Source organism: Leuciscus leuciscus (genome assembly GCF_965113295.1).
Source record: "Leuciscus leuciscus genome assembly, chromosome: 23".
Lineage (NCBI taxonomy): Eukaryota > Metazoa > Chordata > Actinopteri > Cypriniformes > Leuciscidae > Leuciscus > Leuciscus leuciscus.
The window spans coordinates 24,544,850-24,561,447 of record NC_138747.1 but is presented as its reverse complement, the minus strand read 5'-3'; the positions used below and the strand labels follow the sequence as shown (position 1 = coordinate 24,561,447).

General features: G+C 39.4%; 1 protein-coding gene across 3 annotated transcripts in view; it reads left to right on the top strand.

Annotated features, from left to right (window-relative positions):
- pde4cb (phosphodiesterase 4C, cAMP-specific b) overlaps nucleotides 1-16,598 on the top strand; it is a 121,292-nt gene that overhangs the window by 59,339 nt on the left and 45,355 nt on the right. Inside the window, exon 1 of one of the 3 annotated variants that reach the window (XM_082156653.1) lies at nucleotides 15,948-16,497. The exons of the other annotated variants lie outside the window; for them this stretch is intronic. Within the exon in view, the coding sequence (XP_082012779.1) occupies nucleotides 16,415-16,497 (83 nt within the window). The 5' untranslated portion in view covers nucleotides 15,948-16,414. Of the gene's footprint in view, nucleotides 1-15,947; nucleotides 16,498-16,598 lie in introns of those variants that run through there. 3 annotated transcript variants of the gene reach the window in all.

Here is a 16,598-nt window from a genome sequence, read left to right as displayed (position 1 = left end):
CCACTTCCGCTCGGCCATAAACTTCCCATATATACTCCACCACCTAGGGGTGGAGTCTCCAATCCCCTGGCCTCAGCCCCTGTCTCGACAGGATGTCTGCTCTTATATTTTGGTACCCCGGAATGAACACTGCCCTCAGGGAGAGTATCTTCCCGAGGGGCCACAGGAGGATTTGGTGCGCCAGTTTGCATAGTGGACGCGAGCGCAGACCATCCTGGTGATTTATGTAAGAGACCACCGATGTGTTTTCTCACCGGAGAAGCACATGATGGCCCCTCAGATCTGGGAGGAAGTGTCTCAACGCATTGAAGACCACCATCATCTCCAGGCAGTTGATGTGCCAAGAGAGATGATGACTCCACAGACATTGAGCTGAGCGGCCTTCTATTACCGCTCCCCAGCCAGTGAGGGAAGCATCTGTCGAGAGCGCAACTCGATGGCAAAGATCTCCCAACACTGGACCCTGGGATAGGAATGAGGCCTGAGGCCTAACAGTTTCTCAAACTGTTTCACAGTGCGTGACTGGCCTAGCTTTAACTCTTTCGTGGCTGTGAGGATAGCAGCTACACGAGCGGGCGATAGGACGGCCCGCATCGTGACCGAATCTCAGACCACACCAAAGAAAGTGGTTCTCTTTGCTGGAGAAAGCACACTCTTCTTGGCATTGAGTCTCAACCCGAATTTTTGCATGTGTGCGAGAACGACATCTCGATGCCGAACCGCCACTTGCTCCGACTCCACTAGTATGAGCCAGGCGTCAATGTAGTTCATAAATGTGTATGCCCTGCAGCCTGAGCGAGGCCAGAGCTGCATCTACACACTTCATGGACGTACGGGGTGATAGAGCTAGACCAAGTGGAGCACCTGATATTGGTATTCTTTGCCCCCGAACGAAAACCTCAGGAACTTCCTGTGCTGAGGGAGGATGGAGACATGGAAGTATGCGTCTTTTAGATATATTGTGACAAACCAGTCCTCAGTCCTGATTTGAGTCACAATCTGTTTGAGTGTCAGCATCTTGAACTTGAGTTTCTTGACTATACAATTCAACTGACAAAGCTCTAGTATAGGAACCCACATCCTTTTTTGGAACAATGAAGTATCGGCTGTAAAAACCTGATTCTCTGTCAGGTGAGTACACCTGCTCTATTGCTTCCTTCACTAACAGAGCTTTCATCTCTTGCTCCATTGCTCTTGCTCCTGCTTGGGATGCATTAACGCGAGCAACACCCCGTTGTAGCATGGCGGATGAGAACCGAACTGGATTCTGTAGCCTTTCTCTACGATCTGCAGGACCCACTGAGATATATTCTGTAGATTCTTCCACTCTGTCAGATAATCTACTAAGGGTACCAGTCTCTCGAGACTGTCCTCTGGTGTAACTGAAACAGCCACTTCGGTGACCTGAAGCATACTGGCAGGACCGAAGTGACTGTTTTTGAACCCCCCTCAGAGGGTGTGAGTTTGACGCAGTGTCGAAGCACCAAGGGTGGCGGGGTTGGCAGAACGGCTGCTGGCTTCAGGACCTATTTTGATCCGAAGCCTTCTTAGCTTGAAGAACGGTCCTCAGATCCGGCTTCTGCTACGAAGGATTCGGCTGAGAGTGTCGGCCCCTCCCCCATGATTTTTTGGAGTAGCACGGGACGCGACACTCTCCTTCTGTTGCGCCCTGTATGAGGAGCTAGACGGCTGGGGCTGCTCACGCCCAGCAACCCCAGGGGGTTGGGAGCAGAGATGGAGGTATTTTTTTTACGCCTCTGCTTGTCTCTTGGCCTCCTCGAACCTCTCGATGACTGTATTTATGGAGTCGCCGAAGAGACCAGGAGGCAGTCAGTAAAAAGGCTCTATCTTTATCTTTGATTTCAGCTAGATTGAGCCATAAATGCCTCTCAGTGGCCACCAAGGCTTCCATAGACTGCCCTATTGCTCTGGTGGTCTCCTTAGTGGCCCTGAGAGAAAGAGAGAGAAAGATCTGTGGCCCGACGCAGCTCTCGAACTGCATCAGGCCCTAACCCCTCGCTCTAATCCAAATCCCCCAGCAGGTCAGCCTGATATGCTTGCAGGACTGCCATGGTGTGTAAGCATGCTCCTGCCTGACCTGCTGCTGTATATGATTTTTTTTTAGTGGGTAGCACTGGGGGCCTTCAGGGACGATGCTGAACCAGGGGCCAGATAGCTGGCTAATGTCTGTTCAGCCCTGGGCATCGTCCCATAGCCGTATTCTTTCAACCCCCTTATATCAGAATAAATATGTACTTGGGGGCTGAAAGGTCGTGATGAATACAGTTTATTCCATGATCTGGACAGCTCACTGTGCAGATCAGGAAAAAATGGAAGGCCCTGTGATGGAGGTGACACATAAGTTAGTGACAAAAAGCTTGTTTCTCGGCCGGACAGTCAATATTAAGTTTAGCCACAGCACGAGTCATCCCCTCCACCAGCTCCTTATACGCTGGGGAAAGAGGTGGCGAATCCTCTTCCCCTTTATTTTCACTTTAATTCCTCGGAACTAGAGCACTGAAGCATTGGGCTCTCACCCCAGGCGGAAGAAGTCGCTAGGCGGGCTTCCGACACCGGTGAGAGAGCGCTGGATCCCTCGGGTTAAGGAAGAGAAAGGGTGGAGCCCGTCTCTAACCCCACCGAGAGATCCATTTGCGATCCCCAAGAATGCCTTCTCCGCGCTGCCTCAGAAATACCTTGAAATACTGAGTGAACAGACAATACGACTGTAAATATAACAGACAGTTTCATCATAGAGCGCTTGCTGAGGCACAAAAGCTAACGCCGGTCAGACCGGATGTGCTTTTATCCTTTCCTGGTCGTGATGTCATCCGCCCATGATGTTCACTTGCCATTGGACTAGTTGACATACATGCTTCAGACGCAATCATGCAGGGGCGTTCCCAAAGTCGTCGTCGACGCAGTGCGAGTTCCCTCGAAAGGGAACAGTTATTTCAACCAATATTTATTTATTTATTTATTTATTTAATCAAATGCTACAGGGGTAAACAGACCCCCCAATTTATTTCAAAAATGCCTATGCTTTAGTAGTAATATTAAGAGTTTGTGTGAAATTAGAACCAGATCCAAAACCAGCTTATGATCAGCTGGTTTGACATGTCTAGCTGGATCAAGATAGTAAATTATAGTCATTAGCTGGTCTATAATATTGATTAGTTTGAAGGCTTTGGACTAGTAACAAACCAGCTACTGTGTTCCAACAACCAGCTTGAGCAATTCAAGCTTATATCACTATGTTTTATTCTACCAGAACCAGCTAAATTCATAATTTGACCATTTTTAATAGACAGGAATGACTCTAAAGATTTTTGTTTTGTTTTGTTTTTTGTGCATTTAAACTGCAGAAAATAAGTTTGTTCTACCATCAAAAAAGAAAAAAAAGAAAGAATATATATATATATATATATATATATATATATATATATATCAACAACAACAAAAACCTTCTTTATCTGTGTTCCATTCTTAATTTACCAGACACTTTCCACTCTTGCATAGTTTACCATAAGGGCAGCATAGTTTACCATAAGGGCACCATAGTTTACAATAATCACTATCTATGTGCTGTCATTGTGTGCATTATTTTCCCATATCACCAGAGGGCAGTGTTTTTTTTAACAACGTTACACATTGTACACTGGCAATAGAGGTAAATTAAGTTGAAGCACCCTTTTGATTTAGGTCAGATTTTTGATCTGGGTCTGTACCTTCTTGTTATTTTCTTCAATACAATTTGTCAGATTAGTTGTTGCTCATGAAAGATTTATGGTGAGGAAGTATTATAGGAATGGTAATGTAAGTTGTCACATGATACATGTCTACAGGGCCTACACCAGTGTTGGAAATGTAGCTTCTTCTTATATCTGGCTGCTAATTGAAATGATGTTAAAAGCTTTTACAGCATTTGCTTGGTTAGGGTCATGATGTCATCAGAAACACACTGGGACAAAATCCAGCTTTATCTGAAGGGGGATGGGGCCATCAGAGTGTCTCACGAAGGCAGCAGATGGCTTGACGATACAAAACAAATGGTCCAGCCAGACATCTCCGTGACAGAGGCAATGTCCACCTGTTCTCCAAAGCACAAATCATCATTTTCTCTTTCCCAACAGAAAATATAGACCATGATAACAGCAAAGTGAGAAAAAAGGATAAATATCTAAATATAAACGTTCACAGGTCTTTTTAGCAGTGTGTCTGTGACTAGCTTTTACCACATATTTATTGTTAGACTGTCTGAATCGAATGCTGGGCAGGATAAAATAACGTTTTTTTCTACTGTGATGGCCTTGAACGAAACATTTTCAGGTGGGGTATGACTGGAATTCAGGAGGCTTGTCTGTGACCTAAAGCAGGGTTACAATCTAGACGTTTACATTTTCTGAATAATCTGTGACCACCACAATGATAAGGTTTTGTGGGTGGTTTCTATAGACCCCTTTTGCGCCGACTTCATAATTACGTCACAGGGTTAGCTGGAGACAAAACAAAGGGAAAACTGGAGACAGCCAATACAAACCAGCACTAATTCGGCTACATAATAAGGAGCTTAAAATATTATTATTATAATTAAATGTCATCTTGTTGTGTTGTTGGGTGCAAGAATCGACGGAGTACAGGCTCCAATTAGAAATTTTATCGCATAATGTTTTCGAAACTATTGTGATTGTGAATCGTCTATGATTGTATAGCCTACATTGTTGTGTTTGATTGTGACGATTTTTTGAAGAACCTGGTAAGAAAGAATAATCAAATACATAGTTAAATGAATTTGCTGTATTTGGAAATTTTATTTCTAGGAAATATTCACATCAATAAAATTGCACTGTAATGTCACTCTTTACATGGTCGTCTTCAGATCGTACCACACATCACAAGTCTTGTACGTGACCATTCAGCACATAGTTATAGGCATCTAAAGATTTATATGCCCTCAGTTTCTCTTTATGCTTGGTTTCTCTATCGGGTAGGTGTAGAAGTCAGGCCACTCAACCGAGGTAGTGTGTACATTAATCCTGTCAGATCGTCCATCCATTGAGTGAGAATGTACGGGTCGGCCAATCTGGTTATGTCCGTTAAAATGAACTTTTGCAAATAACAATCGCGGTCCTGGACAGTGAGTGACCTTACACATTAAGATAAAATCTGATTTTCTCCAGTCATTGTTAAAAAACAAGCTAACAAAACTTGCAAAGTAGCGTTAGTGAAGCGGCCAGGGGAATCGTTCTGCCTCCACCTAAGCTCCGCCCACAAAAACACGTCACCATGTTTACTAACTGAAAAGGGGTCTATAGGGGTGTGGGTATGTGGTTGTTGCTTAAAAGAGCCCACTCCCAAGTTTCTAGATATGGCACTGTTCTTGTTCACACTATGAATATTCAACATGAAAATGGAAATTGACTCTCTGACAGTAGGTGGCGCATATTTAAAAGCAGAAATACCCCGGTTAACCCACAACTTTTTGCTTCTGACATCCAGATTTCACAGAAAAGAAAGGAAGTCAAAGAGTACATGTTTTCATTTAGCTAAAGATTTGTGTATTCACTGTGATGTTTATTAAACAACACCCAATACAGAGTACAGAGACAAGAGAACCGGTTTGGGGATTCTTACTCTGCTATTCACTGGCGCGTGGCAAAATAGTCTATTCATGGGACCAACAAGTTTTAGTTTTATATAGCAGCAGCGCTCTGGGCATGTGGCCAACTTCCTTCACAGTGTGATAAAAAGAGATTTGAACACCTCTCCTTTGCATTAATGGCATTCATATGTTTGTGTCGGCCTGAACATATTGCATTAATAAACAAACTCAAATTGAAATGTTTAGCGCACCATATTCCTCTTGGTGTGAACAAGTCTTATGTCTATAGGATTTATCAGCTTAGCCTATATAAGTTATTGTCCACCAGGCAAACATCATCTGATTTCTTAGAAATGTGAGCAGTTTCCTAATAGTCAAGGAAGTGATATAGAATGCTCTACATAGGCAGCAGCTTTGTGCAGCACAAAAATATTGCTCCACACACAAATGATTCCAATAGATTTTGACGTCAGCATGTTGCTAAGCAAACAACATAATCCAATAAACATAAAAGAGGCACACATATAGTAAGTATTGGGCAATTTACATTTTAATAATAATTTCAAAACAGTAATACTTAAAAATAAATAAATAATGAAATGCACCCATATATATTTATAGTTCACATTTCTGTTTTACATTTATCCGCTATCTTGGATTAACTTTTCATTGAGGTTGATGAAATACACTGTGCAATGCTGCCTTCAAATTTCAAGAAATAAATGGTACTTTAGAAGGCACATAAGGTTATTATATAGCCTACATTTGCATCTGAAGCATGACTATAATGCCTTAAAACAGTGTATCCCAACCCTGTTTCGTTTCTGGAGGCACGCCAACAATACACATTTTCAAACTCTTCCTAATCAAACACACCTGATTCAACTCAAAACCAGAAATAGATGGTTCAGATTAGGGAGACATCCATAATGTTAATGGTTGGTGTGCCTCCAAGAACAAGTTTGGGAAGCATTGCCTTAAAATGGTTTATGTACTGTAGGTAGCTCACTACAGTACTGAGCAAGGCTGGAGTCAGTGAAGGTCTCCGTGAGCACCATCTGCTGGTGATATTTAGTGAGAACAGCTGTGTTTGTGCAAATGAGAGTTTGATTTGCTGTAAAATCATAGTGAGTTAATGGTGTACAGATGGCGTTGTACGGATATGGTGTTGATCACCAGCTGTTATGAAGCTGATGGTGAAGATGATTATAATGAGGATGGAGGTCAAGATAATCTCTGCAGTTTACCATCTCGCAATTCCATAAAAAAAAAACAGCTTAAACTGTTATGTGACACCACTGACGGGCTACTGAAACCAGGTTGACTTTTATTTATTTATTGAAAAGTCGCTGTTTGTGCTGACAAATGACAAATGAACGGTTGTCATTTTTATGTTTGAAGAATCTCTTTTCAACCACATAGGCCTATCTTTTATTTTGTATATTACAAACATTTAAATTATTACAGAAGTAATTTGAAAGTATTAGGTAACTATATATCTTTCTCTGAGTTCAGCAATCACAAATTTTTATCTCTTTCGGGACAACAAGTGGTTGGGCTAGTTAATTATAAATACAGTGTATTTGCTTTGACAGACTCTCCCATAATGCACTGCAGTGTAAACAACCATTATGTCACACATAACAGTAATCTCTTATCTTAAAGTACGAAAATCCCATGGTTATTGATCATAAGAATGACAATATTAGATATTTCTGAATGTAGTGAAGAGTTATAATTTTATGAACAAACAGTTTTAAAATAATGTTCCCTTTCAAGGGAACTCACGCTGCATTATATGTTTTACAACACCATGGGAACGCCTCAGCGTGATTGCATCCTGAAGCACATGTGAAACCAGTCCAATGGTGTGAGGGAACATCATAGGCGGGTGTTGTCACGACAAGGAAGGTATAAAGCCCCCCTGAACCAAACAATGTCAGCTTCTGTCTTCAGCAAGCGATCTGTGTCACTCTGTCTTTGTTATTTGGTGTTATCTGTCATTATATACCAGTATTTAGACCCAGTTAACTACCCAGTTGGTACAGTGCTGGAGTTTCTACAAGAACTGTTCTCTGCAGGGTTATCCCCTTCTACAGATTGGTTGATACGGCTTGGGATTTGGCGTTAGTACTGTAGGGCCATTCGGCTGCCCCATTTAAGCCTATCGAGGAGGTCTTAGTTTTAGAAAAGTTTCTGACCGTGAAGGCTTTATATCTGTTGGGCATGACATCTCTCCAAAGAATTGGAGATTTACAAGCCCTTTTGGTTTCCCCTTCGTGTTTGGAATTCGCATCTGGCATGGTGATGGCTTTTCTTCAGCCTAGGCCGGGTTATGTTCCTAAGGTCCCCACTAATGTGGCCAGATCTATAGTGTTGCAGGCCTTCTGTCCTCCACCTGTTGCAGGCCTTCTGTCCTCCAAGATTCACGTACTTAAGACCAGGAAAAATGTAATATGCTTTGCCCAGTGAGGGCACTTGATGCTTACGTTAACAGAGCTGCCATGAGGGGTAAGTCTGACCAACTCTTTGTATGCTTTGGGTCACCCAGAAAGGGGTACCCAGCATCTAAGCAGAGAACGAGCAAATGGGTAGTTGATGCTATCTCTCTTGCTTATGAATCGGCCGGTCAGCCTTCTCTTTTGGCTGTCCAGTCCCATTTTACTAGGTGTATGGCCTTGCTTTCTGGGGCTTCTCTGAGCTGTATGTGCTGCGGTGGGATGGTCCTCTCCGCACACATTTGTCAGGCCTTGACCTGGGCTCCACCAGGGTCCCAGGTTCTTCAGTCTTACTGTAGTTGTGCTCTTACAAAGGATTCACTCTAGACAGGCACTGGTTAGCATGGCATAGTGGGTATTAATTTTCCCATAGTGTCATAAAACTTACAATGCAGTGCAAGTTCCCTTGAAAGGTTACAAGGTTACAAGGTTAACCCTCTGGGGTCTGATGTGTTTTTGGGGCCCTTGGGATGTTTTGACATGCCCTGACATTTGTGCTTTTTTCAGTTATTTATAAACATGTTAATGGCAAAGGTGTAAATTCACTCTATATAGCACAAACAGGGCTAGCATAATATGTGAGGAACATGTATGTAGATGTTTGTATTTTTAAGAGAATAATGTTTATGCGTGGTTATTGAAAAAAATAAAAATGAAAGTTGCTGAAATAAGACCACAAAACTCATACTAAATATGCGTCAATAAGACTTTTGACTAATGGATGTTGTTGCTTCGAGTTCTGGCTTCAAAATGATGTGAAAATAGTCTTGCTTTATCGTTCACAATAAAACAATACATTGATTTAAATTGTGTAAAACAGGTTTTGCTTGGAAAGCCAATATGCGAGGGGGGCGTGAAGGAGGAGTGGTTTACACCTGAGAATACAATGTCCCACCCATTATGTGTAATGACTCTGCATAATTAGCCATTCATTCAGGTGTGACACTGACTGAGCCAAGAATTAATGCAAGGACAAAAGATATATTTAGAAGACTTATATTGACCATTTAAGATTTTGCTTACATCTATCTTGTAAATATGTTTTGCTATTTTATTAAAAAGGTTACAATTACAACAATAATTACAATTTCAACAATATTTCAAGTGTACTCTTTCTTTGTAAAAAAAAAGATTATAGCCCTACATTGTATCATACTGTATGTATTCATTAGTTTAAATATAGCCAACATTGGAACAGCTAACATCTTAGTTGATGACTTTATTTTTGACAAAAATAGTATTATATATATATATATATATATATATATATATATATATATATATATATATATATATATATTACTGGTCAAAAGTTTTAGATCGGTAAGATTTTTTATGTTTTTAAAAGAAGTCTCTTCTGCTCACCAAGGCTGCATTTATTTGATAAAAAAAAACAATAAAACAAAACAGTATTATTGTGAAATATTATGACAATTTAAAATGACTGTTTTCTATTTTAATATATTTTAAAGTGTAATTTATTCCTGTGATCAAAGCTGAATTTTCAGCATCATTACTCCAGTCTTCAGTGTCACATGATCCTTCAGAAATCATTCTGATATGATGATTTGATGCTCAAAAAACATTCATTATTATTTTCAATGTTGAAAACAGTTGTGTACAATTTTTTTTCAAAATTCTTTGATGAATAGAAAGTTCAAAAGAACAGCATTTATTTAAAATAGAATATTTTCTAACATTATAAATGTCTTTACTGTAACTTTTGATCAGTTTAACTCATCCTTGATGAATAAAAGTATTGATTTATTTTATTTATTTCCCCCCAAAATAAAATTAAAATTCTTACTGACTCCAAACTTTTGAATGGTAGTGTTTCATGTTACAAAAGCTTTCTATTTCAGATAAATGCTGTTCTTTTGAACTTTCTATTCATCGTAGCATCATGAAATAAAATTGTAAAAAACTGTTTTCAACACTGATAATAATCATAAATGTTTCTTGATCCTCAAATCATCATATTAGAATGTTTTCTGAAGGATCATGTGACACTGAAGACTGGAGTAATGATGCTGAAAATTCAGCTTTGATCACAGGAATAAATTACATTTTACTATATATTCACACAGAAAACAGCTGATTTAAATTGTAATAATATTTCACAATATGACTGTTTTTGTTTGTATTTTTAATCAAATAAATGCAGCCTTGGTGAGCAGAAGAGACTTCTTTTAAAAACATTAAAAATCTTACCGATCTAAAACTTTTGACCGGTAGTGTGTGTGTGTATATATATATATATATATATATATATATATATATATATATAGAACATATGAGCAGAAATTGCTAAACAAAAGCTTATTTGATGTGGCAATATTCTACAGTAAAAACTGTACCCAAATCTAGTCAACAAAATGTTGTCTTTCATATTTCGCCTGACTGTAACGTTGTTTTTATGAAATATTAGGGCATATAAATATTCATTTGCAGGTTAATACGTTGCTTATACAAAGACATTTTATTTCAACATATTTCAGTCGGTTTTTACTCATCTCAGTAGGCTATAGCAAAGCATTTTAGTTTATTAAAGCGGTTTATTCTTTCACACACAGACACGCGATTCATATTATAGAAACGCGATTCATCTTTTTGCGGTTTACATAGGCCTACACTAACGTTATTCCATAACGTTATTTATTCCACATTAACACTTGAGAAAAGATAACTTAGCCTACCTCACTCCTCAGCGGGATCTATTGCTCCTCATATCAGCACTGTTCTGAGGAAACTTTTCTCCAGGATTATTAGGTAGGCTATATTATGCCTCACTCGCGGCGCGCTGTGTTTACAGCTGATGTGGGCGTTTCACAGGTCTGAAATGGTTCTCAGAATTTGCGTTTGAATAGCGCGCGCTTTCCGGGGCGTGGTCACATTACATTTGAATGAGCGCTGATTTCACAAGCTGAGAATATTTGTTTTTTATATAAATTACTCCATTTAAAAGAAGAAAATTCAAGCTTCATGCCTGTGTGTCTGTATGCCTGTTTGACTGAGTATTCGCTGAGTTACAGTTAATTTTCGGACGCGTTTCAGAATGGACTTAACTGACAGAGAGTAGGCAGAACTCGCATCGTGTTTATTTTTCTTTATTTGGCAAAAAGCACAACACTTTGTTTTTATTGTGAGTATACACAAAAATAATACACATTTAACAGAATCGATTGATGTATGAAACTTGTTTGTAATATCAAAGTCAACAGAGCAAAATGAATCTCTTTTGAACTGATAAAAAAAAAAAAGCGAGCTGGTATCGCCGGCGATACAGCCGACCCCAGGGGGTTAACCTCAGATCCCTGAAATGGAACGAGATGCTGCGTTGCCCCGCCATACTTCCGGCACACAAGTTACCGACTTGCTTCAGCCTATCAGAAGCTGACATTGTTTTGTTCAGGGGTGTTTTATACCTTCCTAGTCCTGACATCACCCGCCTATGATGCTCCATCACACCATTGGACTGATTTCACGTGTGCTTCAGGTCTCAATCATGCAGAGGCTTTCCCATAGTGTCTTAAAACGCAGCATCTCATTCCCTCTCCAGGGAACTGAGGTTAGAGTCGTAACCGAGGCACTTTTGACAAAGACTCCCACCAATGTCAAATGATGTATAGGTTTAGGCTACATATCAAATTATTAAATTAAGTTACGGTTAAAACTAAAATAAAGAATATAGGTTTACTAAACTACTTATCTATGCTTAATCATTCAGCGCGTCTTATGCAAAGTGTCATGTGAGGGGAATCTGTCAGAGAATTGTGAATGTGTGAAAATGTAATGACTGATGTTTATGTTTTGTCCTGAGTGTATGGAAGAGGGTAAATTGTTATAATTTATCAAATTTATGCTTGAGTTACAGTATATGGAGATTTTGCACTCAAGATCGACACTTTCATTTACCTTACACTTTCCCAATCTGTCCCCTTTCTGCAGTTTTTTTTTACCAAAGAAAAGACGGTTCTGTTCTAGAAAAATTTGCTCCGACCAGCCCCTTGCTTGCCTTAAACCAGGCCCCCGCTAAAATCCAAAACGGCTTTTACCATATACTGTATATACAGAGAGATTTTGACTAATTTGTCTAAGTATTGCAATAATTTGTAATGCATGATTTGCTAAAGATTGTTTAACAGTGTTAATACATTATTGATGTTCAAGATTAACTTTAAGTGAGTGTTAGATGAGCATGTACAATTAAATTAAATCGGCTGATAAAAAAGAAAAACTCTCATAATTGATAATAATCCAGTGTTTCTGTATCCCAAGACTTTCTTATTTAGTGCTAAACTCTTATACTTTTAACACCTTCTAAATCATTTTGGAGAGGACACTTTACTCGGTGCACTGGCAGTGTTTGGTTTTATCAGAGCACCTGGCCTTTCCTCAGCATAGACTGTCTCTGTTACAGGTACAATGTTTTTTTTATGCTGATGGTCACATTAATGTTTGTTTTGATATGCATCATCCACCTCAGGAGATCACGCGGAGTCCTCCAGACTAAAGAGTTGGACGTTTCTTCAGGTTAACCAGGGTTTAAATGATAAACACAGTTCTGAAGAGAGCAGCCGCATGTAGGCTTTGAAAGGAGGCTTTTGTTGGTTTCAGGTTTAGATCTTCTCTGCCTCAGGTGCTGTGTCTCGCACCCTATTACTCCTCGCCAGTGCATTTCTCTGAGACTTTTTTGAAAGACAACATAACAATCTCTTTCTTTTAGGGTTTGTTTGTTCTGTTTCATTCTTTGTTTTTTTCCTTCTCTTTTACTGGGATCCATATGTGAGACATTGAATTTCATCAAGCAGTACATGCATGGAAATAGTCAGCCATCAGACACAGTACAACAACTGTTGGAATGAGTGAGCTGTGCAAATATTAGTGACTCTGACTTTCATGTAAACAGTTCCATTGCCCCAATCTGCCGAAACAGAGTGCACAAATTCTTTCTGGATTCGGACGTCAGACTATTTTCTATTTAAAGGTCATGACCAGCTGAAGAAAACTTACTCCAGAGCTTATTATTCTGTCTGATGAAGCAATGTTTCATTCTTTGCATTTTTTTATTTTTTATTTTTTTTAGATCTATGTCGTTCATTCTTAACTGTCATTATAAGGAATGGATTTTTTTCTTCTTCTTAAAACTGAACTGATTTGAATGACTTTTGCTCACCGGACCATCCATCCTGGGTGTTTTCCCCGCCTACAGCCCGCGACACTATAGGCTCCAGCATTCCCATGAGCCTACATAGGACAAACCGCTTGAAAAATGAATGGACGGATGCATGGATGGATTGATAGATGGTTCCCCTTACGGAACAAAAATATATTATCAATATATTGAATGGTTTAATAGTATATTTGAAAATATACAGAATAGTATATTGTGTTAATATAATACAATATATTGAATAATACCAAAGGAATTGCCACTTTTCATATATTGAAAAATATTTTACAATATATTTACTAATATATCATAATGTATGTGATTTTATATTCAGTATAATAATTCATAATATATAGATGTATATGTGATCAGATATGGTACTGCACATGTAATATATTGCGGATATATTTACTCATGCAACAGAAACACATTTATAGAGAAATATATAATGTAATACATTTCTTATATTTTTTTATTTATTATTTACATTAGAAGTTGTGTCATTTTTTTTTAAGCTAGTTGACAAGAGCACAAGCACACCTGCATATACTAAAGTATTTAGCCAAAAAAACTATCACTGTTGAAGCAAACTTTGTGAATATTACATGTAATGCTATTTTTTGTCTTCATTTATACATGGTCAATGCATATATTTCAGTACCGGTATATTAAAAAATATAAGCCCTAGTTTCCCATATATGGAAATGTATTATGTAATATATCACATTATATTTAGCAGTATATTCCCATATATTTTTGTTCCGTATGGGTCACTATATGATCAAATAAATGCTATTATCATTTAGCTTGATATTACTTAATTGCAAACCCTTCAAAATAGTCTGTACATTCCAGTCTCTTTGAGAAAGAGGAAATCTAAAAATTCCAGATCAGAAAAGCGGGCAGATTTAGGCCTGACTTTTAGATGGCTCTAATCCAGGCAGTGGAGTCATGTTCTTACAGGAATCACTGCATGCTTGATGACACATAACTGTGGTGATAACAAAACTGATTGCCAGATCAGACATACTGTAATAAGGTGACTGGACAGGATCATGGGCCCTATTTTAACGATCTGAAACGCAAGTGTCAAAGCGCAAAGCGCAAGTAACTTTGTGGGCGGGTCTCGGCGCTGTTGCTATTTTCCCGGCGGGATAAATGACTATTGCGCCAGGCGCAAATCTAAAATGGGTTGGTCTGAAGTAGCTTCATTATTCATAGGTGTGGTTTGGGCGTAACGTGAAATAAACCAATCAGAGCGTCATCTCACATTCCCTTTAAGAGCAAACGCGCTTTTTCCATAGCGGATTGCTATTGAAACGGCGGATTTGCCAGGCGCGCGCCAGGAGCAGTTCACAGCCAAGGAGAGCAACGCTCTCGTCACGGCCGTAAAAGAGAGAAGTTACATTGAAATGGAGAAACCCACCCAAATTAACTTCGGTTAAACAGGCGTATGATAATTTGGGTAAATGTGTAAGCTAGATGTATGCTTTTATAATAAATAGTCTATCTATCTATCTATCTATCTATCTATCTATCTATCTATCTATCTATCTATCTATCTATCTATCTATCTATCTATCTATCTATCGTAATAATGTATTCAAAAATGAAAACTGCTGCTTCTGTGTAGATGAGAGAATCAAAGTGTAGGCTATGTGCGTTGTGCACACGCTACATTGATTATGGCCAAGCATGCGCCCTTAAAATAGCATATGAATAACATGCGCAACGCGCCACTGACTTTAAACTATTTTTTCCTGGTTAGTGGCGCAATTGTTTTCTAAACCTGCAAAATAGCATGAATGAACGTTTGCGCCGGAACACGCCTCCTCTTTGCGCTGAACCGCCCCCGGGAGCGCAAGTGTATTTCCTAACTTACCGACATGCTTCTGTGGAGGGAAAAGTCCGCTTTGCGCGGGTGCAAAATAGGAATGATACATGCGTCGGTGTACAAAGTCACTTGCGCTGGGTGCAAGATAGGGCCCATTGAATCAAACTGAAAGTAGTGATAAAACCCAGTAGCCTACTGGACTGAAGTTCTGATTAGACACAATTTTAAACTGACCAAAATGAAGTTCAAAATGGTCACTTGATCACTAAACTAAAGTCGAACACAGTGTCAAAATAAGTTCTGATTGGACACTCAGACACAGTACTGGACTGAAATTCAGATCAGACTGTAGCAAACTACAGATCGAACACATTACTAGACTGAATTTGTGATCGGACACAATTTTAAACTGACTTCTGATCGGATATGGCACCGGACTAACATTGTAGCAAAGTGAACGGTTGGACACAGTACTGAATTATAGTTCTGATCAGACACGCTTCCGACCTTAAGTTCTGATTGGACGCTTTGCAAAGCTGAAGTTCTAAAAGTTTAAATCAGGTCATTGTCTCGCTAAATGGAAGAAATGAGTGTGCAATGAAAATAAAGTATGTAGACAATAGCATAGGCATGTCAGAACAGCACCCCCAGCAAGAGTGTGTTGTTTTCACTTCATGCTGTGTGTGTGTTCGCGTCTTACTCTGATGATGTTGGCGGGCAAACAGGAGCCACCCATCGCAGACAATTCACAATACACATGTATATGAAATGCTGCAGCGTGTGACCGCACACCACCCTCCAGGCTCAGTGTACTGCACCTCCCCCTCTCTCTTTCTTTTCTCTTCTCTTGCTTCTTCCCGCCCATCTAACATTTAGCCAAAGAAACACTCTTATGGAAACTTAGCAGGACCTTGAACCTCTAAACTGTGTCCCTAGGGAGTCCCTAAAGATAAATATAGAGTTTTATGATTGAATTATGAAAGCAAGTTTTTGGAAGTAGATAGAGTTTCTGATTAACCTTATTTGGCATGTTACAGAAGATATTTATCAGCTTTGGATGATGATCTACATGAGCTAGTCATCACATTCTTGTTCAGCAGACCCTGAGGATGAGGTTCTGTAAATGGAGACAAAAAGTCCTGGACTTAGGTGTCAGATTTTTGCTTAGGCTCTTTCGACTGAACATGGTTTTACCTGTCTGCTCATTTGGTTGAATTTTAAAATAGACTGAAACTCTAAGGATGTTTCTTTTTACTAAGTGCTGGTAAAAGACCAAGACTTAAAGTTGTTTCCACAGCTTTTTTGAAATGACGCACAGGGATCCTCGAATCCTCAGGAGGAATTCACTATTTAATTGTGGCTCAACTCGGAGACGACACTCTTGCATTGGGTATGTTTGGACATCTACTGTACATTACGTCAGTTACATAGGATCTGCTTTGTCAAAGTTTATTTTGATTGCTGAAGTCAGATCAGGCAGGTCAACTGCAG